The sequence below is a fragment of the Panthera tigris genome, chromosome A2, assembly GCF_018350195.1.
Source record: "Panthera tigris isolate Pti1 chromosome A2, P.tigris_Pti1_mat1.1, whole genome shotgun sequence".
NCBI classification, from domain to species: domain Eukaryota; kingdom Metazoa; phylum Chordata; class Mammalia; order Carnivora; family Felidae; genus Panthera; species Panthera tigris.
This window is the reverse complement of record NC_056661.1, coordinates 141920300-141945769: the sequence shown is the minus strand read 5'-3', so window position 1 is coordinate 141945769 and position 25470 is coordinate 141920300. Positions and strand designations below refer to the sequence as shown.

At 36.6% G+C, this 25470-nt stretch overlaps 1 protein-coding gene across 1 annotated transcript in view; it reads left to right on the top strand.

Annotated features, from left to right (window-relative positions):
- GRM8 (glutamate metabotropic receptor 8) overlaps positions 1-25470 on the top strand; it is a 755100-nt gene that overhangs the window by 653863 nt on the left and 75767 nt on the right. The window contains exon 8 of the mRNA XM_042971356.1: positions 20487-21422. Within this exon, the coding sequence (XP_042827290.1) occupies positions 20487-21422 (936 nt within the window). The remainder of the gene's footprint in view (positions 1-20486; positions 21423-25470) is intronic.

Below are 25470 nucleotides of genomic sequence, written 5' to 3'. Positions count from 1 at the left end.
ATATTTGAAGCCAGGGGAAGAATGGGGTTGGGGGGGGGCATCTGATAGAGAAAGATAAGTTGGAAAACTTTAAGGATAGAAGTTTGGACAGAGTTAAGGGAAGCAACAAAGACAGAGAACCAACATTTATGACAATGAGAGAAACAATAGAAATAGTGTTCAAGATGTCAAGAAAGGAGGGTTTCCAAAAAGAGATGGGTTGAGGAGAGGTCAGTGGACTTGAATGCTGATGTTTTCTCATGTAGTGTTTAAGGTGAGTACATCGCGAAGGCTGGTTTGCCTGGGGATGATGGTGCACAGGGCATAAAACATTGTACAAGATTAATCAGGAGAGAAAGAACACAGCAGCTGGAGAATACAACTATGTCACAGACTATTTTCAAGGTCTGGGAGATCAGAGTATGTTTATAAAGCAGTATAGTGTTATATTATGTTATATTATACTATATGTTACTATATTATATATTAACTATAGTATTTTCTTATCACCCCCCGCTTTGGTTTCTTTGATTACATCTGTAATCTCAGAATTAAGACTGTGTATTTAAGATTTTTCCTTTTGTTTTTCCCCAAAATTTAGGCTTGCCAGCTATCTGTAAATTTTATTGGCTATCCCATAAAAAATCTGTTCTTAGATGTGGTTTTAATTAATTCACCATTATTCTGTCTTCTAAGTCTTTAATGTGTGCTTTTATTGTTATTAATTCTCCACTCTACTTTTCTTAGTTTTATGTTACTATTTTTGCTTAGCTTTTAGAGTTGAATACTAAGTTCATTTATTTTTATTATTTCTTATTTTATAATAAAAACATTGAAGAATACAAATTTTTGTTTTAAGTACAAAACACTGTATGCAGCATTCGCACTCTCTTTTATTTCTAAATGGCCCTAATTGCAGTTTTGACTTGACTTTTTGAAGAGAGTTATTGTTTCATTTCTAAGTGGTTGCATTTATGTTTATGACTTTATCTCTAATTTTGCTAGAAACTGTCATCAGAAAATGTGATCTAAACAAGGTCTTTTCTCTTAACCTATTAAGAGTTTATGACTAATTTTTTAAAGTTTTTATTTAAATTCCAGTTAGTTAACATACAGTGTAATATTAGTTTCAAGTGTATAATATAGTGATTCACACTTCACTGCAACACCCAGTGCTCATCACAAGTGCTCTCCTTAATCCCCATCACCTAACCCATCCCCCCACCCTTCTTCCCTCTGGTAACCATCAGTTTGTATGGAAGCAGCCCAAATGTCCATTGACTGGTGACATGAGTGGATAAAGAAGAATGGTATATATACATACAATGGAATATTATTCAGCCATAAAAAAGAATGAAATTTTGCCATTTTCAATGACACAGATGGAGCTACAGGGTACAATGCTACATGAAATATGTCAGAGAAAGACAAATACCATATCATTTCACTCATATGTAGAAAGCAAACCACATATTTTTTTAAGAAACAAAACAGATGAGAGGCACCTGGGTGGCTCAGTCAGTTCAGCGTCTAACTCTTGATCTTGGGTCAGGTCATGATCTCATGGTTCATGAGTTCAAGCCCCGCGTCGGGCTCTGCTCTAACAGAGAGGAGCCTGCCTGGGATTGTGTCTCCCCCTTTCTCTGCCCCCCTGCCCCCCTCCCAGTCACACACATTCTCCCTTTCTATCAAAATAAATAAATAGGGGTACCTGGGTGGCTCAGTTGGTTGAGCGTCCAAGTTCGGCTCAGGTCATGATCTCACTATTTGTGAGTTTGAGCCCCACCTCAGGCTCTGTGCTGACAGCTCGCAGCCTGGAGCCTGCTTTGGATTCTGTGTCTCCCTCTCTCTCTGTTCCTCCCCCACTCACACTTTCTCTCTCTTTCTCTCTCTCAAAAATAAAGATTTAAAAAATAACAATAATTAATTAATTAATTAATTAATTAATAATAAATACTTTTTAAAAATTAAAAAAAAAGAAAATAAATAAACCAAGGGAGGGAAAAAGAGAGGCAAACTAAGAAACAGACTATTAACTGTGGAGAACAAACTGATAAGTCATTTTTAAATACATGTCTTCTGAGCTCTAGAATTTATCAATCTGCCATTTTCCTAACATTTCTTTTTCTTGTCGTCGTTTGCTTTGTTGCCCATAAAAGTATGTCTGTGTTATATTTTCATCGAAATATGGGGGTTTGGGATCCATATTATTGTAATTGTATTTTTTGGTTTACACTCTTATGTTTTTTAAAGCTGAACAGTTGTATCCAGTTTTATAACTAGATTTACTCACATTTTTGTAGATTTCTCAAATGCTTCAATAGTCAGGGCAACGTCTTTTATATTATGATTCCCTTTCTGAACTTATCAAGTTTGTTCTAATTTTCCGCAGACTGGATTACATATCAAGGATAAGTTTTCCAATGAAGTATTTATTAAAATACCATGCTTTCTCGGTGATAATACATCTAACAAAATTTTCCTCTAGTTCTAAAATGTGGAAGGAAACTTTGCAGGTTATTAATTATATGATCATAAGTTTCTCCTAAAAATATTATGCTTTTTTTATTCTGCATTTGTGTTGTGGTGGAAATGTTTGAGACCATTCTCATTTTTATTTTTTACTAGATAAGCTTTTTTAGTCTTGTTTGATTTGTTTTGGGCTTTTCTTTAATCTTGTACGTTCTTCCAAAATGGCTTAGGTTTAATCAGTGTCCTTTGCATTAATTTTCCTTTCAATTTATTCACATAGAGGTCTCCTGAGCAGAGAAATCTTTTCCTTCCTCATACCTTTGATTATATTTTAGCATAATTATTTTGGTTTATCCAGTAGATATGTTAGTTACCTATAATTTTCTCATACATTCTGTCTTCTCTTTTCTTCCATATTTTCTAGCATTGTTTCTATCTCTCTATTTTTTTTCTTCAGTGGTTTCAGGAGTTTTACAAGTTGTTCTCTATGTCATAATTTGATTTTGTGCAAATTATACCCTTTACGTCATTGTTTCCTATATGGATTTTCTGTTGGCATTTCATTGTTTGTTTGTTTGTTTGTTTGTTTGTTTTTGAGAGAGAAGAGAGAAAGAGAGAGAGAGAGAGCGTGTGTGCACATGTGAGCAGAGAGAAGGAGAGACAGAATCCCAAGCAGGCCACACACTGTCAGCCAAAGACTGACACAGGGCTCCATCTCACAAATTGTGAGATTGTGACCTGAAGTTGGCATTTCATTTTTAGCTCTCCTCTGCTTCTCTGTTTCTCATCCACTTTTTTTTTTTTTTTACAGTTAGGTTTGTTAACTTTTCATTCAACTTGTTCTTAGTTAAAATGTTTATTAAACTTTTCTTATACACAGGATTTTTTTTAAAGTCCATTGGTCTTACAAGGCTTATTTGTATTACAGCATCCCCCCAATATACTGCTCCTATGCTTAGATGACCAAAGGAGCTACATTCAACACTTTCACTGTTCCTTCATATGTTTTACTTTGTATTTCTAAATAACATGCTTACATTTAATTTCTACTTCTTATTTTTCTGCCAAGTCACTTTACTGACTTCTCATTATGGGATAGGAGGAATTATCTCCTCAAAATAAAATGTTAAAAAAGGAGTTATCTCCTTTCTATGTCTTCTGCCATAGAACACTTCCTGTTCTATCATCTTCCCAATATATTTATACCATAATGTGTCTGCTGTCTATATGCCTTGAGTGCTTCTGCTTTCCTGGAAGAAGTTCTTGTTGTCCTTGTAGCTAATAATCATCATTTTAAAATTGTTTAGTTCCTTAGCATTTGGGGTTTTTATTGTGTGTGCTGCTTTTTATATACTTAAGACCAGTTCGTTCCCAAACTTTTCTCCAGAGGACACGTGGTTAGCTACATACATGCTCTTAGAGACGGCTCTCCTGCTTCTGGAATTCAGACGGGTACCTAAGAGTACAGCATAGTTTGCATCTCTGAATATCCCTTTATCATAATTCTGGTGATTTTCCTCACATTTCTTTTGTGTTGTGTGTCCTGTTTTCTGTAACCCAACTGCCCCCTGCCTTCTTTACTTGTCTTGTTTAGGTTTAGCACATCAACCGATAGCTTCTTGAGGCTGACAGTGGAAGTCGTATATTTTGGAGAACTTGCATATATAAAAATATCTTTATTTTAACATTGTGCTTAAACAACATGTTGCCAAAATCTAGGTTGGAAGTCATTTTACTTTAGAATTTGAAGGCACTACTTCATTTTTCCTTCCTCTCAGGCCACTCTGATCTTTTGATTCTTTGTAACTTTTTCTCTTTTCCTTTTTTTTTTTTTTCATGTACAGAATCTTTTAAGGTTTCCTATTTGTCCTCGTTATTCTGAAGCTCAACAGGATATACCCTAATATGTGTATATTTTATTTATTGTGCTGGGAACTTGGTAGGACCTTTTAATCTAGGATTTCACATACCATTTCCTTCTAGGAAAATGTTTTGTTTCATAATCCCAACTCCCCATTTTCTTTTCCTGGATTTCTTATTATTTAGATCTTAGATCTTAAGGCTCCTGGATTGATCTTTTAATTCTCTCCTGATTTCTTTCTCTATGTCTTTTTGATCACTCTCTAGGAGATTACCTTCACCTTCTAATTCTTCTGTTGCCTTCCATTTCTGAAATTATAATTCAGAATTATAATTGTATTTTATATAATCATAATTATAAACAACTATGAATTATAATTAATGTAAGTATATTTCTATAATAACTATTATAGTTGATGTATGAGAGTTTTTATACCCTCTGAATGTTACTTTTTTCCTTACAGAAACAACTTTTTGTTTTACTCATAACATTAAAAAAAATCTCTGAAGCTTTTAAGTTTTAGATGGTCTTCTTTCCAGGCATAGCCTCTATTTTCTCAAATTGGGTTTTTTTCCTCCTATTTGTTTGATTAAATGTCTATTTTACATGGTAGAAAATTTTTCGTGCCCAGTGATCCTTGAATTCCACTCATAATTAAGGGTGCATTAAAAGGCTGATTAAAAACTCTGCACAAGAGTATGTTTGCCAACAGTGGACATCACTGGGAAATCACCTAGTGTCAGAATGTTTAGATCTTTTAGACTGATGGATCTAAAAGTCTCCCAAAGATGGATCTTTTAAAGCCTCTGATTAGAGCACGTAAGCTAGGCTGACAGTACTCGTTGAGCCAGGTAGGGGAACAGGATTGGAAAACTCATGATTCAATATTCCTGTTTTCACCGGCCACTCAGGCGCCCCAAATGTGGTACCGGATTCGTTGTGCCAGGTGTCCTGTATCCAAGAGACCCTATGTTTTACCTTCTTCAGAGAGTAAATCTCGAGTCTTCTGCCAAGTTAGGGGGAAAGAAAGTAACCCAGCTTCACAAACATCAAATATTTGATCACATGGTTTTAGTGTTGAATTCGAATCCCTTTTAAATTGGCTCTTTGTGTGCATAAATGTTGCTTCATTCATTTTTACATTCCTAGTGCCTACTCTGTTGATTATATTGTTATTGAAATTCACATTTTTGAATAAGTGAATAAATTATTACTTTGTAAATTGAGGAAACCCTTAGCTAGATAGGGCTGGTTGGAAATGTTTCTCTTCTGATGTCATAGAGCCCCTTGTCTTATTATGTTGCCTTAATTCACATATATTGTTTGTCACTCGGTGTTGGAATAAGCATGTCTTAATATCATGTCGGCTTTTCCTACAACTTTCAGATAATTCAGTTTTAATGTCTGCTGTTATTCAGAGTTCACATTCTAAACAAGTCTTTACATTGTATTTCAAAAGCTGTAGTTACCACTTGATCCTATTAACTGCAGCACAGATACAAACAATTCTGGAAAACATTAAAGTGTGCCGTTGTGAGTCATATTCCCCAAATATGGCATCCATAGTCTCCTATTCTACCATTCAATTTCTCTTTCATTTCTGTTCTTTTCTGCTTGGTCACTCTGCTCCTGCTGAGTCCAAGTGAACTCTGTCTTAATCTCTCTCAGTCTTTGTATTCTCCGCACTCCTCAGGAAGAACCTTTTGCCTCTAGGTTTGGGGCTGAAAGGCAACATCAGGTTCTCTCCATTTTTCAGAAGTCATTTATTTTTACACTGTGTCTCAGTTGTGATAGCTCTATTTCTCTCTGGCTGCAGGAGCCTTTTTTTGTTGATGTTTAGCAGTTTCATGTCTATCTCTATGAGGGTAGAATATAGAAAGAGCCATGCAATCCCTAAGAATTCGATGTGGAATAGTAATGTTTTTAAGTGTTGTCTTCCGTTTTTAATTCAAATAAATGACCAAATTGTGCATATATTTATGGACTATATTATACGTACCTTTCAGGCAGGAAGAGTACTGTATAAGCAGTTTGAATAAAGTATGCTAAACTGATAAAATAAATTTTATGATGCTCTTCTTTGCAATGAAATAGCTGGAGATAGTGTTTCACTGTAATGATTCTGAGGGGATACGATTCAGTAGGATTAAGTATAGTTAAACCATGAGACAAATGTTTATCTTTTCTTAATGTTTATTTTTGAGAGAGAGAGAGAGAGAGCGCACACTTGAGTTGGGGAGGGGCAAAGAGAGAGGGAGACAGAGCATCCCAAGCAGCCTCCATGCTGACAGCATGGACCTCGGCCTGGGCCTCAAACTCAGGAACTTGTGAGATCATGACCTGAGCCAAAACCAAGAGTTGGATGTTCGGCCAACTGAGCCGCCCAGGTGCCCCAAAACAAAGGTTTATCTTATCCCAAGGTCTTTGCATTGGTATGGTGTGAACAAATGCTTTAAATTATCACCAAATACTTTTGCCTCTTTTTTCTCAGTCTGATTTAGACTCACCTTTTCTTTTCTATTTCCAGTAAACTGACTGCCCTGGTTTTTCTCATTCATCTCCTCTTCTTGTCTAGGGCCTCTTCTGTCTATGTGCCATATTCCTTCCACGTGGACTATTATTTCAAACACTGCTGGTAATAAAATGCTGTGATTGAATGTGTGGTTTCAGGCCCCCTCCATCATTTAATAACTATAATGTGGGTGAGGCCAGTTACCTATCACTCCATGACAACTTAAACAAAATGGGATACCTAACATTAAACATTTAATTGCTTAGGATGGTTCTGGCACATAGTATTCTCTCAATAAATGTTAGCTATCATTGTCACCACCATCATCATCATCACCACCACTTTTTTTTTATAGAGTGCAAGTGGGGGAGAGGGTCAGAGGGAAAGAGAGAGAGGGAGAGAGAGAGAGAGAGAGAGAGAGAGAGAGAGAGAGAGAGAGAGAGAATCTTAAGCAGGCTCCACGCTCAATGCAGAGTATAACACGGGGCTCAGTCCCACTACCCTGGGATCATGACCTGAGCTGAAATCAAGAGGTGGATACTCAACGTACTGAGCCACCCAGGTGCCCCTCATAATTATCACTTTTGTGTTTCTTTTTGCTTAGCAACATGAAATGGCGTATCACTGAAAATAATTCACTTCAAACCCTTCACATTCTGAAGACATTTACTTCCTGGAACTTTCCATTGGTTGAGTTAAATATACATTGAGTGATATGGGCTAAGATGGAAATAGAGAAGTATTTTGTACTGAACATCTATTATATTGTTCAAACTATTGCAAAATGCTTTGTAATAAACTATCTTAGTTGCTGCATGCATTAATAATCAGCTTAGTGTAGGAAAAGTAAGAAATGTAAATAATTAAAAGAATATTCTTCAAGTTTACAAAATTGCCCATAGAGAGTTTTATTCCTGAGCTGATTTTCATCGTATTTACTTCTACTTAGTATTGGCAATGAAGGATCTGCTTAATTGAATTTAGTCATCACAAAGTATTGGCATAATGTATTTAATGTGGCTATCTACATATGACATCTAAGTCACATTTGAAGATCTTGCTAACTTTTAAATTAATAGTATGAACAGTTTTAAATAATACTAAGAAAAGAACTAACATACCAAATCATCTGAGGAGTTCAAATAGTCATTTATGTAAACATTCAGGTGAATTAATCCTATATGAAGAGAAACCTAAGAAAATTATTTGAAACTAATTCTGGTCATCTAAAATATAATTATAAACATAGTAACACATAGTTGTAGGTCCATAGTTTATGATTAAAAATAACCATAGAATTCAAAGTAAAATTTTTATCACAAATTTAAAACTAAGAAAAAAAATCGTTCAATACTATTGCTACAAATACCACATTCTACCTGTATATTTGCATATGCACTATGGAGGGGTGAAACTCTGTCATAGGGTTAGTGTATCTTATTCATCCAAAGTATTGAGGGTCTGACTTCCTATACTCTTCCCTGAAACCATTCATTCCACAACACACACCCCAACATGCACACTTAAAGATGCCATCCTCTCCAAGCTCAGAGCTCAGGACAGAAAGCACTCACCTGGCTGGTTTTCTCTGCATAGAGATGGGTGAAAGATGGGCGTCTCATGTGGCAGTTACCAGGAACTGCCATTAAGAGTTGAGATTGTGGGTGGGGGGTGCCTAGGTGGCTCAATCCGTTAAGTGTCTGACTCTTGATTTGGGCTCAGGTCATGATTTCATGGTTCGTGAGTTCCAGACCCCCCCATCAGGCTCTGCATTCACAGTACAGAACCTGCTTGGGATTCTGTCTCTCTCTCTCTCTCTCTCTCTCTCTCTCTGCACTTCCCCTAGTTGTGCTCTTTCTCTCAAAATAAATAAATAAACTTAAAAAAAGAGTTGAGATTGTGGGAAAATAAAAGCAAGAAATAGCAGATCTGGATGAAATCCAGATATGGTGGCTTTTTGTTTGTGGCTGCTAACATAATTTTTAGACAGAGCAGCTATATTTAATTATAGGTAGAGAATGAGGACCTTTTTCCAGTGCTGCCTCTCAGTCTTAAATTGAAATGTATGTGGGGTCTCTACCTGTCTTTTACATTTTCTGTTCACAAAACACTTTCACAGATACTAACTCATTAGATCTTTCCAATATGCCTGTGAGGTATGTGTCAGAGTGCATAATTCCCCCAAATTAGCTTCTCTAGGGGTATGGATGAAATAGACACCACACAGATTGAGGAAAGAATAAATTTACTACCCACATCTGCCTACTGCCTAAAGCCATGCCTATTCAAAACACTGAATGGAGAGTAATTATAATCATAGCTGTATTTATTGTACATTCTATTTATTAATCAATTTATGTATTATGAAACATTGACTTTCTATTGACTACTAGGTCTTAAAACTAAAAGGAGATAAAAAAAATGTCTGACCTTAGATTATTGTGCTCTCAGTCTAGTGGGGAAATGGACACATGAACAGATAATCACAATATAATCTCAAAGAGTTATGATAAAATACATAATGAATTATAATGAAATACAAGGGAGAAACATACCTACCTGCCTGGTATGGATTAGATAAGAGAAGACTTCACACAAAAGCTGAATTTTCTCTCATGAAGGTAACTAGGGACGTTCCCTTTTCAAATCCTATCCTCAGAAAATTTGTGTCTTTGGACATCACTAACCATGTCTTCATTCGTTAAATTATCTATTTGGTTTCATGGACCTTGGACTATATTCTTACCTAGTTTCCATCTGGCCATGTTGTTTCATCCTCCTTTACTGATCTTGCTGAGTCTGCTCCTTAAAAGTTGCTCTTTCCAGGGCTCCTTTTGTGCCGTCTTCCCTTCACGTTATCCCTGTTTCTGTGGATGAGAATTCACTAATAAATATTCATGGTCTCAACTGCCTTGCACATGACTGTTCCTTTGAAATCTTTACCTCCTGCAAACCTGACTCATGAATACAGCTCAAGTGTTCATCTGATTTGTGTGTTTCTTGGCTTGGAAGCCTCACTGGGATTTTGAGCTCCTAGAGAACCAAGTCATGATCTACCTTTTAAAACCAGTCATTCCCTTGGATGCCCCTATTCAATGAAAGGTACCATCACCTGCTCATTCTTTCGTTTCTTCTTCCTTCACTCAACATCTATTTTTTCATACCTATTGGGAGTTAGTCACCACAATTGGCTCTGAGATGCAACAGTAGAAAAAAAGACCTGGCTCTTACTCTTCTGAGGAAAATAAATTTTAAATTACTGCTTAGCAAAGTATGGTTTACTAATTACATCTGTCAGAATCGCAGGAAGAAGGGCTTTTAAAAATCCCAACCTGAGGTTCCTTCCCAGACTTATTGAATTGTAATCTTTAAGAACTGGGGCCCGGGGATCCATATTTTAAGTAAACCCCTTAAGCGAGTCTGAGGAACATAACCTAACATTTATAAAACCACTTATTTAAATAAAAAGAAAACCAAACAAATAAATACATAATTACATACTATAAGCTTCCACTGAAGGAGACGACAAGATGCTGTGTGAATGTGTAATAGGGGAGTCGGGAGGATTGATATGTAATGGTCAGTCATTACCTGGGAGTTAGGGGCAAGATCATGCAAGGCCCTGTGGCTGGTGATTGATTAGACATGAGGGGTGGGAGTCAGCAAATGCTAAGAATGACTCTTAAATTAGATGCCTGGATGCCATATAATATATGTATGTATATAATGCCATATAAATATAAATATATAAATATATATATATATCAGTGAATACTAAGAATGACTTTCAAATTGGATGTCTGGATGCCATATATGTATGTATGTATATAATGCCATATAAATATTATATATATATGTATATATATGTATATATATATATACACACACACACCAGAGAATGCTAAGAATGACTGTCAAATTGGGTGTCTGGATGCCATATATGTATGTATATAATGCCATACAAATATAATATAAATATATATGTATATATGCATATAATGTATATAACATATATACATTATATACATATATATGTACATATACATATATAATATACATTATGTATATATACATTATATACATATACATTATGTATATATATTATATACATATACATTATATATGTATATACTATACATATATATGTATATAATGTATATAATGCCATACAAATATAATATATATAAATACATATATATATATATATATATATATATATATATATAAAATCATGCCATATATTTGCTTAAAATCCTTTAATCGCTGTCTATGGCCTAGAGAGTAAAGTCTGAAAACCTGCTTACAGAGCCCTTCCTGGCCACTCTGCACCCTCAGATTCCTGTTGCCCCCACCTGTCACCTGGAATTCTGCAGCAGCCTCTGTGTGACTGGTCTGTCTCGAGTCCTGGACTCCATCAGTCTTCCCTCCACTCTGCAGCCCACGATTCTTCTAAACAATGAAACTCACTACCCCTGTCTTTGTTAGAATCCTCCAAAGGATCCCTTGACCACCTGTAAGATAGCATCCAAACTCTTCTTGGTGGCTTATGTCCTTCATGATCTCACATCTTCTTTGCCACTCCACCCCATGCTTTAATCTACACGCCTGACATTTTTTGTACCTTTAGTTTCTCTGATTGATGTGACTTCTTGCCCCTGGGTCTTAATGACCTTTTTCTTTCTTTCTGACCCTGCAGGATGCTCTTCTAGCAGCACCATTTCCTCACCCCTTTTTAGGGAGTCTCATATGGAGCTGTCACTTGCTCTTTGTGTATCTCTTTCCCTACCTACACTGTCTCTGGAGGTCGGGGACCATGTCCTTGTCACTGTTGGATCCCCACATTGAACCTGTGTCTTAAACAGAGTGAATCTGCAACATGTTTTTTTATGCAACAAATAATACCCAGCGTTAATAGTACCTGAATGTATCAAGTTAAATAATTTGCATATTTTTAAAAATAACAGCTTTACCGAGATCACTCACAGGCTATGAAATGTGTCCTTTTAAAGTGCATAATTCAGTATTTTTCAGTATATTCACAGAGTTGTGCATCTATCACCACTACCTAATTTTAGGCCACTTCCATCACCACCCAAGAAATTCTGTACCCTTGAGCACTCACTCTGTTCCCTTCTCCCTTTAACCCCTGGCAGTCCTCAGTCTATTGTCTGTCTATGGATTTGCCTCTTCTGGACATTTCCTATAAAGTAAAATCACACAATAGGTGGTCTTTGTCGTTAATTTTTCTCACTTAACATATTTTCAGTGTTCATCCATTTTATAGCCTATATTAGTACTTTATTCTTTTTATTTATCTTTAATACTGTTTTCCTTTTTTATTTTTAATATTTGGTTGTATAGATATAGCACATTTTGTTTATCCATTCATCAGTTTATGGACATTTGGGTTGTTTCTGCTTTTTGGCTATTATAATAATGCTACCCTGAACATTCTTATATAGATTTTTATGAGAACATATGCCTTCAGTTTTCTTGGATTGGAATTGTTTTTAGAAGTAGAATTGCTGGGTCATATGGCAACTCTATGTTTAACTTGTCAAGGAACTGCCAAACTGTTTTCCAAAATAACTGAGCCATTCTAAATTCCCATAAGCAATGTAAAGGGTTTTAATTTTTTCACATCTTCAATAACACTTGATACTGTCTGCACTTTTTATTATAACCATCCTAGTGGATCCTTTGGTTGTATTTGCATTTCCCTGATGACTAATGATGTTGGGTACTTTTCATCTGCATATTGGCCATTCATACATCTTCTTTGGAGAAATGTCTCTTCAATTCTTTAACTCATTTTTGTTTGGATTATTTGTCTTTTAACTGTTTAATTCTAAGAGTTTTTAATATATATATATGTGTGGTCTATAAAAATATATGGGTGATAAGTATTAAAGAGGATACTTGTGATGAGTACTGGGTGTTACATGTAAGTGATGAATCACTAAATTCTTTTTTTTTTAAATTTTTTTAATGTTTCTTTATTTTTGAGAGCTGAGAGACAGAGTGAGAGGTGGGTGGGGCAGAGAGAGAGGGAGACACAGAATCCAAAGCAGGCTCCAGGCTCCAAACTGTCAGCACAGAGCCCAAGGCAGGGCTCGAACCCATGAACCATGAGATCACGACCTGAGCTGAAGTCAGACGCTTAACCGACTGAGCCATCCTGGTGTCCCATGAATCACTAAATTCTACTCCTAAAACAAATATTACACTATATGTTAACTAACTGGAATTTAAGAATTTGAAAAAATTCAATATATAGTCAGATGCCTTAAAAAAAAGTAAAATTTAAATTTCATCTCATGATATATATATGTTCTTATCAGATACACAATTTGGAAATAATATTGCCCACTCTGTGGGTTGTCTTTTCACTCTCATAAAGGCATCTTTTGCCCACTCTGTGGGTTGTCTTTTCACTCTCATAAAGGCATCTTTTGAATCACAAAAGGACTTACTATTGATAAAGTCCAATTCACCTATTTCTATTTTGTTTCTTAAGGTTTTGGTGTCATGTCTTGTCCCAGCACCTTTTTTGAAAAGACTATTTTTTCCTCATTGAATTTTCTTGGCATCCTTGTTAACAATCAATTGCCCATACATGTGAGACATTATTTCTGGGTCCTTAATTTTATTTCATTGATTGGTCCATCTTTATGCCAGTATCATGCTGTCTTGATTACTATAGCTTGGTAGTAAGTTTTAAAATCAGGAAGTGTGAATTCGCCAACTTTATTTTTCACTGTCATGATTGCTTTGTCTATTCTGGGTCCCTGACATTTCCGAATGGATTTTAGGATCAGCTTGTCAATTTCTGCAGAGGCCAGATGTAATTTTGATAGAGATCATGTTGGATCTGTCAATTAATGTTTAGGGAATGTTTCTGTCTTAGCATCTTATCCATGAACATGGGGTTTCTTTTCACTTATTTAGGTCTTCTTTCATTTTTTAAAATGATATTTTATAGGTTTTGGTGAAAAAAAAATTTGCACTTGCTTATTCTGAAGTATTTTACTTTTTTGATGATAAAATTTTATTAACTTTATTTTAAATTGTCCTTCTAAATAGGATAAATCTGCATTTTAAAATCTTTATTTATTTTTGAGAGAGAGAGAGAGAGAGAGAGAGAGAGAGAGAGAGATCATGAGCGGAGGAGGGGCAGAGAGAGAGGGAGACACAGAATCCAAGGTAGGCTCCGGGATCTGAGCCGTCAGCACAGAGCCTGACACAGGGCTCAAATCCACAAACCACAAGACCATGACCTGAGCCTAAGTCTGTTGCTTAACCAACTGAGCCACCCAGGTGCCCTGAGAAGTCTGCATTTTTAAAGGTTATATGGATATGTAATATTATATAAAATCAGCACTTTAATATACGGATCGTCTCACATGTAAGTATTAGATTTTCAAAGGACCCTAATAGTACTTCCCACTTTGAAAATGAGTAGAAAGCTATGTGTGACCCAAAGGAAATGGATGAATATTTAGGAAGCAATATATATTCATGTATTAATATATATACCAATATACTGAGAAACTTTGAGTTGTATTATCAGGTTGACTATGGAACATGTATTCACTCATATGTGAATCATGATTCACAAAATACACGAAAGTTTGACATTTTAAATGCTTAGGCTAATTAGTGCACTTGTTAAACCTACAGATTATGTGGAAATTAGTAATTAAAGCTTTTTTAAAATGCCCAGTTTCACTGGAAATATTTGCAGATATGACATAAAGTCATATGAAGAGTTGGGTGTTTGAATACTGGGGTGGCAAACTAGTCACCAAAATGATTATGGATACTGTGCTTATGTATAGAGCAAAAGGAAAATAGGTAATTCAGAATGGTATGACTGGTTATATCAGTTATCTGTTAGTATTTAAAATGTTCCCACATGTATAGTAATCACATCAGTGAAGATACCACTTAAAATATGGGGAAAATACTATAATAGAGGTATTTGAGTAAGGATTTTATAATGAATACTGGAAATTATTAATTATAATGGAGCCTTTAATTTGGAAACATAGTCTTTTTGGTTTTCAAGAGATACTAAAACTACACAGAAGAAAATTGTTGTGAAAAAATAATGTCTATTTAAAAAATTTATGAATAATTACTCTAGGTTGATTGGTCTGAAAAGATTAAAGGTTAAAAAATAGAAGCACAAGGGGTGCCTGGGTAGCTCAGTCAGTTGAGCATCTGACTCTTGATTTCAGCTCAGGTCATGATCTCACAGTCGTGAGATAGAGCCCCGTGGCGGGCTCTGCGCTGAGCATGGAGCCTGCTTGAGATTATTCTCTCTCTCCCTCTTCCTCTGCCCCTACCCTACCTGCACTCTTTATCTCTCTCTAAAAAAAGAAGAAGAAACACACTCAGAAAGTTTTGGGGTTTTGGCTGTTGGTGTATTTGTCTGCAGTAGTAATTGGATTTGACAGCAGAAACCAGTTGATGGCTCATATTCTATGAGATGTACTGGCTTGGAACGTACAGAGTGAATCACTGTTGGTAAACATTGTCAAGACACGAATGGGTTATGGTTTTGTCCCCGGAGGTCTGTCTATATAACTATCATCCATTTGTTAGACTATATATTTTAGAAAGAAACCCTAATCTAATATCAGAATAATGTCAAAGACAAGGAAGACAAATTTTAAAAATGCATGGACACTCATAAGAAAGATGGTATGATCTGTTAATAAAGTTGCGCAAAAGGGCTGAATGATCTTTATTTATGCTTTATAGTACAGCTGTGAAAATTAGAGGTTGTTTAATTTTTTTTTTTTTTAATTTTTTTCAACGTTTTTTATTTATTTTTGGGACAGAGAGAGACAGAGCATGAACGGGGGAGGGGCAGAGAGAGAGGGAGACACAGAATCTGAAACAGGCTCCAGGCTCCGAGCCGTCAGCCCCAGAGCCTGACGCGGGGCTCGAACTCACGGACCGCGAGATCGTGACCTGGCTGAAGTCGGACGCTTAACCGACTGCGCCACCCAGGCGCCCCTAGAGGTTGTTTAATTTACTCTCAAGTAGTATTGTTTTTAATCACTGTTTAACATATGCAAAATAAATTATTTATCTCAAATATTAAAGTATTTATAAGATCATGATTCAACTATTTGCTATTTATCCTTCCCTGAGGTATTGGTTGGTTCCCAGACTTCAACTATGGCATCAAAACACAGTACAGTTATATATAAATAGATTCCTTGATGAAAATGGAGTCATGTGTATGTATCACGTTTACAAAAATATAATTAATATATAATTGTATTATATATTAATTATATTATAATTATGATATATAATATAATTAATATATAATTATATAAAATAAATATAATATATAATTACAAAAATATAATTAATATATTAAGAAAAGTCATATGTAGTGTTTGACTGTGGGTGTTTTTCTTAAAATTCTTAACTATTTAAAGTATTGCAGTATTTCCCATTATCTTATAACTTTATTTTTTATTTCTGAAAAATAATTTTCTATTCATTCAGTACACAGAAATTGATCATGGAAAATTTAATATTTGGCTCATAATGATAAATATTTATCCTATGTATTGAGGCTTATCTGATATAAGTGTATCTCTTTGTTAACAAGTCTTATTTCCTTCTGGAAAATGAAATGTATTAAGAATTAAAGAATTATACATGTGGTTAGAAAGCTGACCTTTAAAGTCTCTACCAGTCTTGAAGTTTAATGTTTTTGAGATATTTGGCTGCCTTTTTTTTTTTCAATAACCTCATATGTCTATAGAAACCCCAAACAAAATGCAATTTTGGTTTTACAATAATTAGCTTTGAAATATAACCTTCACAAAAGTATTTTATTATCTTTTAGGAGTCCATTAGGGTATAAAATCAATACTTTTGCCATTCTGTGGAGCATTTCATTTTTCTCAATATTTTCAAGAGAAACCACTGTATGTTTCCAATTTAACTTTTTCTTCTTCCCTAATGGAATTCTATACATAAATAAAATAGCTTTTCTAAATCTTTAAAACCTAATAGAAAATTAGCTGGGTTGTGATAGATTGCTTTACCTTTGTGGTGAAAAGACAGGGTAAGAGCTAATGGTTTTGAGTGCCCTTATGACACATCAAGTACCACTATTTTCTCAAAGGAGAACATTTGAAATTAAACAGGCATGAATTTTCTATTCCACCTCGAGTAAGGCAGAAGCCAAGATACTGTTTATGACCTCATCTCAGAAATTACATGTAATCGTTTCTGGTATGTACTATTGTTTACATAAATCAACCTCTGCAAGTATTGAGCTTGGAGATTATAGCTCTCTATCCTCAATCATTCACCCCACATTCAAGAAAAGAAAACATCCTTAAGTGATAGATCTATTCATGAGAATAGTCTCAGTTGCATGTTCCCAAAGAGAGGGAACCATAAGGTGATGAAATTATATTGCCAAAATGAGCCAGTTTGGGGCATATTTTTGGTAAATGACAGGCGTCACTGCCTTCTGAGTAGATTCTCAATAGAACATTACACTGGTGGTGGTCACAGAATGGGGGGATAAGCTTATTTTGAGTAGTATTAGTTTTCTATTGCTGTGTAACAAATAACTATAAAATTTAACACCCTAAGACAGTAAAACATTTGTTATCTTACACAGTATCTATTCAGAAGCAGCTTATTAGCTGAGTGTTTCTGGCTCAGTATTTCTCATGAGGTTGCAGTCAAGGTATCATCTGGGGCTGCAGTCATCTGAAGGCTTGAGTGCAGCCAGACAGGTTGTTTTGTAGGTGGTTCCCTCACATGCATGACAAGTTGGTGCCGGTTGTCGGCAGGTGGCCTGAGTTCTTTACATTGGGCTTCTTAAGAGTTCTCATGACACTGTGGTTCTTCCCTTGGGGTGAGTGATCCAAGAGACAGCAGGGCAGAAACCAGAATATTTTTCAGAAATATTCTCAGAAATCTCAGAATAGTCTCAGAAATCACATGTAATAATTTCTGGTATGTACTTTTGTTTACATAAATCAACCCTATTCACAGTGGGAGGGGAAATACATGAGTTCACGAGTTCTAGGAGGTGAGATTATCGGGAGCCATTTTGGAGCCAGACCACCATAGGATACGGTAATTCTTCTTTTGGGTTGTTAATAGAGCTGGTCTTAGGGAAAATAAGTTGTGTATTGTTTTGTTTTGTTTTTCAAATGTTCTTTGGGCTCCCATTTCTGTGCTTCTTTGAGCAACCTTCTGTTACTGGGTCCCAGTACTATCAAGTTGACCCCTTCTTCCTCCGGGGTCTGCTGTGGTATGCTTCCTATTGTTAACAAACAAAATTCAGATGAGTAAATTAGAAGATTTCATTGGCTTTATTCAATGATTCATGAATCAGGCAGCATCTCATCTAGCAAGTAGAGGTGTGTTCCAAGGAGTTGTGCAAAATGGAAGATTTATATCAGAAGGAGGGTCAGGCAAAAAATTGTAAGCAAAAGAAAAGAAAGGATTGTTCCAGACAAAGTCACCTTCCCTTAGGGGGAAGAGAAGGTCTTATCTGTCAGATTACCTCATCTTCCTTTGGGGAATGGAGAAGGCCCGTTGGCCGACTCCTTGGCATCATCCATCAGAAAATTCCTGACTGACCTGGTTAAGACTACATTACTGGGGAAGGTTGAAACTGCAGTTAGATCTAGGTGGTAAATGCCAGTTTAAGACTTGGGGCTTTAACCTACACGATGCCATTTGGGACCTTTGGTTTTCTTTTGTACACTGTCCTTCCTTTCTCACAAATTCAGCAAATATTTGAGGGCAAATTGTGTGTCAATCACTGTTCATAGAACTTACCATTTATAGTAGCTACTTTTCGTAAGAAGTTCTCTCCTATGATCTATAATTCCAGTTTGTAATATTAGTGTCCTGCTAAAATGATTGTGTTTCTAATAAGGTAAATGTGGTATTATGATTTATAATAAGAAACATATGGTCTTTGACCTTATTCCTGACACAAACTCCTAAAACCTTTGGAATTTTCTGTGATAAGAGCAATAAAGGTGTCTTAATTATGTTAATGAGGTGACTTTTGGAAACCCTCTAGATAACCTACGGTTGGGGGCTGGTTGTCAGAGGAATCAACCATGTGACTAGGAGATTAGAAATTTCAGTCCCACCCCAGACTTTTGGGAAGGGAGAGGGGCTAAAGGCTGAATCGATGCCAATGGCCACTAATTCAATTAATCATGCTTATGTGATGAAGTCTCCATAAAGTCGCAAAAGGTGGGAGTTCAGAGAGTTTAAAAGTTGGTGAACAGGTGGAGATTTGAGGGGAGTGACATAATCAGAAAGCATTGGAGTTCTGTGCCCTTTCCACACACCTTCCGCTATGCATCTCTTCCATGTGGCTGTTCCTGAGGTATATCCTTTTTATAATAAGCTGGTAATCTAGTAAGTAACATGTGTCCTAGTTCTGTGAGCTGGTCTAGCACACTAATTGAACCCAAGGCCGGTGTTGTTGGAACCTTCAATCTATAGGTCTTTCAGAATCTGCACATGTAACAACCTGGACTTATAGCTGATATCTGAAGTGGAGGGGACAGTCCTGCAGCCCGAGCCCTTAACCTGTGGGATCTGATGCTATTGCCCGATAGCCAGTGTCAGAATTGAGTTAACTTATAGGATGCCCGGCAGGGGTCTAAGATTGCTTCGTGGTATGGGAAACCTCCTCTTCCCTACCCCATACATGTTGAAACTGGGTCCAGAACCTTTAGTAAACAATCAAAGAAGAGGTCAATGATTGGCAGAATACCCTTAAAATAATATTTTATTTTAGTAGAGGTATCCTGTGATTTAATCCAAAAGAGGAAGGTAGAACCTGAAGACTGAGTAGATACTAAGCACATTAGGGTGACTTTCTCATTTATACCAGTTTCACTGCTTTAAGCCACTTATAAGACTAGTTTTTTTCGATTAGAAACATTGCCATCAAGCTATCTCATTCAGCGTGGTCTTTTTCACAGCGTGGAAGTGCAAAACTGGGGGAAATAAAAGTCTATTTCATGCTTAAATGGAGACAAAAACATTAATATAGTTATCACCACGAGAACATGAGGATTATCAGAGATTAAAGTAGTGAATTTTCCCATTTCCTTTCAAAACTGACACAATGTGATTTGAATTTCCCTAAATATGGTGAAGAGCCTTGGATCACTCTTTTATATGTATGTTTATATCCTAAGCCAGTGTTTCAGGGACTCTGGCATTTATATTTGTGATTAACTCTAAAACCTATTTCCATGGGGCTTTTTTTTCCTTTCCCTTTTTCTCTTTCTTTCTTTCTTTCTTTCTTTCTTTCTTTCTTTCTTTCTTTCTTTCTTTCTGAGTTTCAAAACTGTTTGGGCCAATAAATCTTTCTACGAATGTCAGATTGGTCAACATTGAGGAGGTAAATGGAAACTAATGACACTCATCAAGTTGATGATATGAATGATTTATTGGACCCAATCATTTAACACTTTCAAAAAGTCAATATTGGGGAAAGAAATGGGGCACTTATTATGGTAAACTGTATTTGCGCTGTCAGCATTCAATGATTTATTACAAACCTGTGGCTAGGATTAGGATATTATAAATGGGGGGGGAAATGGAAAGCTCATTAATTTTTTATCCCCACAGGTGGAAGACATGCAGTGGGCTAATAGAGAACACACTCACCCGGCGTCTGTCTGCAGTCTGCCCTGTAAGCCTGGGGAGAGGAAGAAAACAGTGAAAGGAGTCCCTTGCTGTTGGCACTGTGAGCGCTGTGAAGGTTACAACTACCAGGTGGATGAGCTCTCCTGTGAACTTTGCCCTTTGGATCAGAGACCAAACATCAACCACACAGGCTGCCAGCTTATTCCCATCATCAAACTAGAATGGCATTCTCCCTGGGCTGTGGTGCCTGTGTTCGTTGCAATATTGGGAATCATCGCCACCACCTTTGTGATCGTGACCTTTGTCCGCTATAATGACACACCTATTGTAAGGGCTTCGGGACGAGAACTTAGCTATGTGCTCCTGACAGGGATTTTTCTCTGTTATTCAATCACCTTTTTAATGATTGCAGCGCCAGATACAATCATATGTTCCTTCCGCCGGATCTTTCTAGGACTTGGCATGTGTTTCAGCTATGCAGCCCTTCTTACCAAAACCAACAGAATCCACCGAATATTTGAGCAGGGCAAGAAATCGGTCACAGCGCCCAAGTTTATTAGTCCAGCATCCCAGCTGGTGATCACTTTCAGCCTCATCTCCGTCCAACTCCTGGGAGTGTGTGTCTGGTTTGTTGTGGACCCCCCCCACATCATCATTGACTATGGAGAACAGCGGACTCTAGACCCAGAGAATGCCAGGGGAGTGCTCAAGTGTGACATTTCTGATCTCTCGCTCATTTGTTCACTGGGGTACAGTATCCTCTTGATGGTCACTTGTACTGTGTATGCCATTAAAACGAGAGGTGTCCCAGAGACTTTCAATGAAGCCAAACCTATTGGATTTACCATGTACACCACCTGCATCATTTGGTTAGCTTTCATTCCCATCTTTTTTGGTACAGCCCAGTCTGCAGAAAAGGTAAGTACAAGAATGCATATGCCAACCCTTCTCTGGATTTAACTTCTTTCTTTAGGATGCTTTCCCACTTTTCTTTTGGCTTACTTATATTCTCTCAAGATGATTCAGTCTATTTTATTCTTATTCTGATATATATATATATATATATATATATATATATATATATATATAATTATGAAATCCCTCAAGGTCACTTAACTTTGAATATGTGTTGACTAAGGTTGATTTTCCATGAAGAATGCTTTCATGTGTCCACCTTGGCAGAACTGAAAACTGAAAGATCTCACATTACTTTCTGGGTTTCTCTTCCCAGGTCTGTTATCTACTAAGATGACTGGTTTTTTTTTTTCCTAATGTTAATTAAAAATGAATGGGAGAAAAGAAAGTCAGACATAATTCATAGGGATGAGCTATCCCAGAGATATCCCATTGCATGACAAATGCCTCCTTTTCTGGTTGTAATGTGACTCTGGGAATAAGCTGCTCCTTAATAATTATGATGGTTTTAGTTATGGAGGCAGAGCTTATAGTAGAGCAACAACCACTACAAAAAAAAGCTGAAATGGCTTAGTTCGATCTGTGCCATCTTGCTACTTCCCTTCAGCCTCCCTTCTTATCACTTTTCCATATGTGAAAGGTGATGTTGAAGGATTTAAAAAAAGATAGCAATGGGCAGTTTTACAAAAAGCAGTTTCGAATTTTTCAGAAGGTGAAGATCAATTAAATCTTGTAAAATAATTTTCTTTTGCCACGAATCTCCAATTAACCTTTCTCACATAAATCACTGCAAGTAAAGAACATCTATATGTGAAAGGGAATACGTGCTGAACTGGATGCATGTAGTTTATGTCCAGAAAAGCAGAGAACTAAAGTTAAACATGAATTCCAAGCTTTGGGTAGTTTAATGGAGACAAGCTGTTTTATAAAACAAAGACAAATGCTATCTTTCTGAATGAATAGTCCTTCAGCCCTAATGTGCGTATGAAAAAGTTATTCTCTCAGAATGAGGGTTTAAAGATTCTTCCACACTCTGTCATCAGAAGTTAGGAGGAAATCAAGCATCCTGGGGGCAATTACATTCCCTAGTCTCTAACATTCCAAGTGAGGTCATGCATGACTCTTAAAATCCCAACTAATTCAGAGGAAAAAGTACTCAACAAGGGCACAGAGAGCTCATTAGTATGAGCATTCATCCCTTACTAGATCAATGTGGCTTTCAACCATGTTTGGACAAAAAAAAAAATGTACTTCAGCAAACTTGCTGCTGAATAGAAAAAATTTACCATGGGTTCCAGACCTGTGACCTTTCATGAGCGAGGTGGTCTGATAGAAGTCCATGAATATTTTATGTAGGACCAAGCACATGGCAGGAAAATAAAGTAAGGCAGTTTGACGCTCTAAACCCAATAAACATTATATTTTGACATATGTAGATAGGAATTTATTAGGATCAAACTTGTAAATTTGACTTAGGAGAGAATGCATGAGCTGGAAAATAAATCTCTCAATGTCTGTTGGGTCTGTTTTGATATAGTTAGTTGAACTAGTCAGGGCAAAACAATATTCTTCAGAGTCTGGAAATGTCTGCATTAGATGAATTATTAATAACATTAAGTGGTACTTGTATTTGTATTTGAACCTAGGACTGCCTTTTTTAATATACTGTTTTATCTGAAAAGGGGCCATAAGTAGTTTATTTTGCTTTCTGGGTAATGAATACTTACCCAGACAAAATCTCCTGAGTTCTGACATCTAACTTCCTTTTCTTTTTCTCTCTCTTGCTTTACATTTATAAATGATCCTCTACTCTTACTTTTCACATTGTGACTTTCAAGGGCAGTGGGGGTAGAGCAAATACAAATAAGATGATACGTCTATTTGCATAAGTCTCTCAGTGCCTCAACTTTTAGAATAAATAAAATCATGGTACGACATTAAGCAATTAGATAGTATCATCACAGCAGTGCAAGCATGCATTATACGAATAAGCATTCTTAAGGTAGTCGAAAAAAGGTGACCATTGTCTCTCCGAACTAGAATCCTGCTAAACTGGGGCTGTCCCTCAGCAGCAGTGCCGGAGGAAGGAAGAATTTCAGGGTAAAATGGGCAGGAGAATACGCTGAGGGCGGGGAGAGACGGCTGGTGCCACCGCGCCCTAATTGCCGCCGAACACGTGTCTGAGACCTGGAGTTTGTGTGTATAGTTTCAGGGACAGACATTTCCATGCCTACAGAGGTCTGACTGAATGCTAGACACAATTCATTTTTTTCTTTCTTAGCTTTGTGAATCAAAGGAAGTCAGAGAAGCACATTGTGAGACAAATTAGAAAATATGTTAAGTGGATTTATTTTGTTTTCATGATATAATGGAATGTGGAAAAGACTGAAGAACTCAGTAAGAAACACAAATTGTGGGAATCTTCAGCGCATTGTAATGTCCTTAGATTATTTAGTCAGTCTTAGGAGCTACTGAATTTAGACCGGCTCTGCATCAAGAGCTGTTAAGAAGCTAAGATTTGGCTACTGAGGTATTTTATAGAATACAATTATGTGTCATCCTAAGGCTTCACATAAAATTTGCTACCTGCTTGCTATTCTCTGTCAAAATATCTTTACTATTCAAAACAGTACACAAAATGCACGAGAAGATTTCTTTTTCACGTTGCTAAAATAGTTGACACCGATATTAAAAGTGAATAAAACTCGCTATCTCTAAAAAAAAAAGGCTTTATATAAGTTTTATTGACTTGGAGGACCAAAGAGCTGGTCAGTCCTCCATTCTCATTTCTAATGCTCAGCCAATTAGCCCACGTTATCAACTTGAAGTGTTTGTAGCAGGCAGTACACACATCCATTAATTCAGTAGATCCTTATTGAGCATTGTGTCCAGTATTGTGCTTATTATTGAGCCCGTGTCAGTCCGCTTCCCCGAGCCTTCCTTGTAAGGCTCAGTCTGGCTCCCGGCCGATGCCTGCCTGACGCCTGCCAGCGCGAGCAAGGTGCCAGGCTCAAAGGTAGGAGAAGATGAGGCTCAAGGGCAGGGGAAGATGGTGAGGAATCAGATCTGAGATGAGAAAGCAAAAAAGAGAGCTATGCATCCTGTAACTGTATGTCAGTGACATAGAATTCATAACACAGGAGACAGCAGAAGAGCAGAATTTCTTTCGGTATGCATTTAATTATGCTTCTTAGAGTAATCTACAAAAGAAAACTCATCTAACCATACAGGTCTCTCTGAAATTATAACAGAAGTAGGAATAAAAGCTAAAATCAGTTGAATAATTTAGACAGATGTTTTGGAAAACCCCTGGGTAAAATCAAATTATAAAGGTACATTTTAGCATTCATAAAGACAGACAGCTCTGTGAAGTAAGTCTTTATTCAATGATAAAACACCATTTAATTTTCCCACTATTTTTTTCAGATTTTGAAATCAAGTTGAATCATGTTTTTCCAATAGAAATTAATGACATCATTTATTAGATTTGTTCCTACGGCTGCATTCCACTAATTCCTAGTGGAATTTTCTTTTCCTATAGAAAAGTGGTGTGAAGGAAGGGTTGACACACTGAGGCATGATCATGGACTCACGCAAACTCTCATAATTGTACTGAAAAGACAAAAATAATAAAACAGAATTAGTGCAATAGACAGGAAAAGAATCCTCAGGGATGGTGAGGGGCTGTTAGGATGGCAGAAATCTCTGGAATACATATTTTACCACCTCTAATTGCACTCATAACGCCAAGGTAATCAGACAAGGGTTATGACATTGCCAAGCTCCAAAGAGCACAGTGCTTCAACCAGATCATTGGGTGGAAACCAAACAAAACACCCTCAAAGCAGAAAAGAAAGCAAAACTCAAAAATTTCAAAAACGCCTATATGCGAAAGCAACCTTTCTTCCCTTGGTGCATCATGGTCCAGTAGCTCAAGTCAGAAACCTGGGAATTGTCTTAGACTCCTCCCTCAGCACTCTCCCACTCTTTTATTTCTTCCTCTCACCTGCAGGTGTCATCCTTGAAAAATTCCTGAGGGGAAAGAGTATCC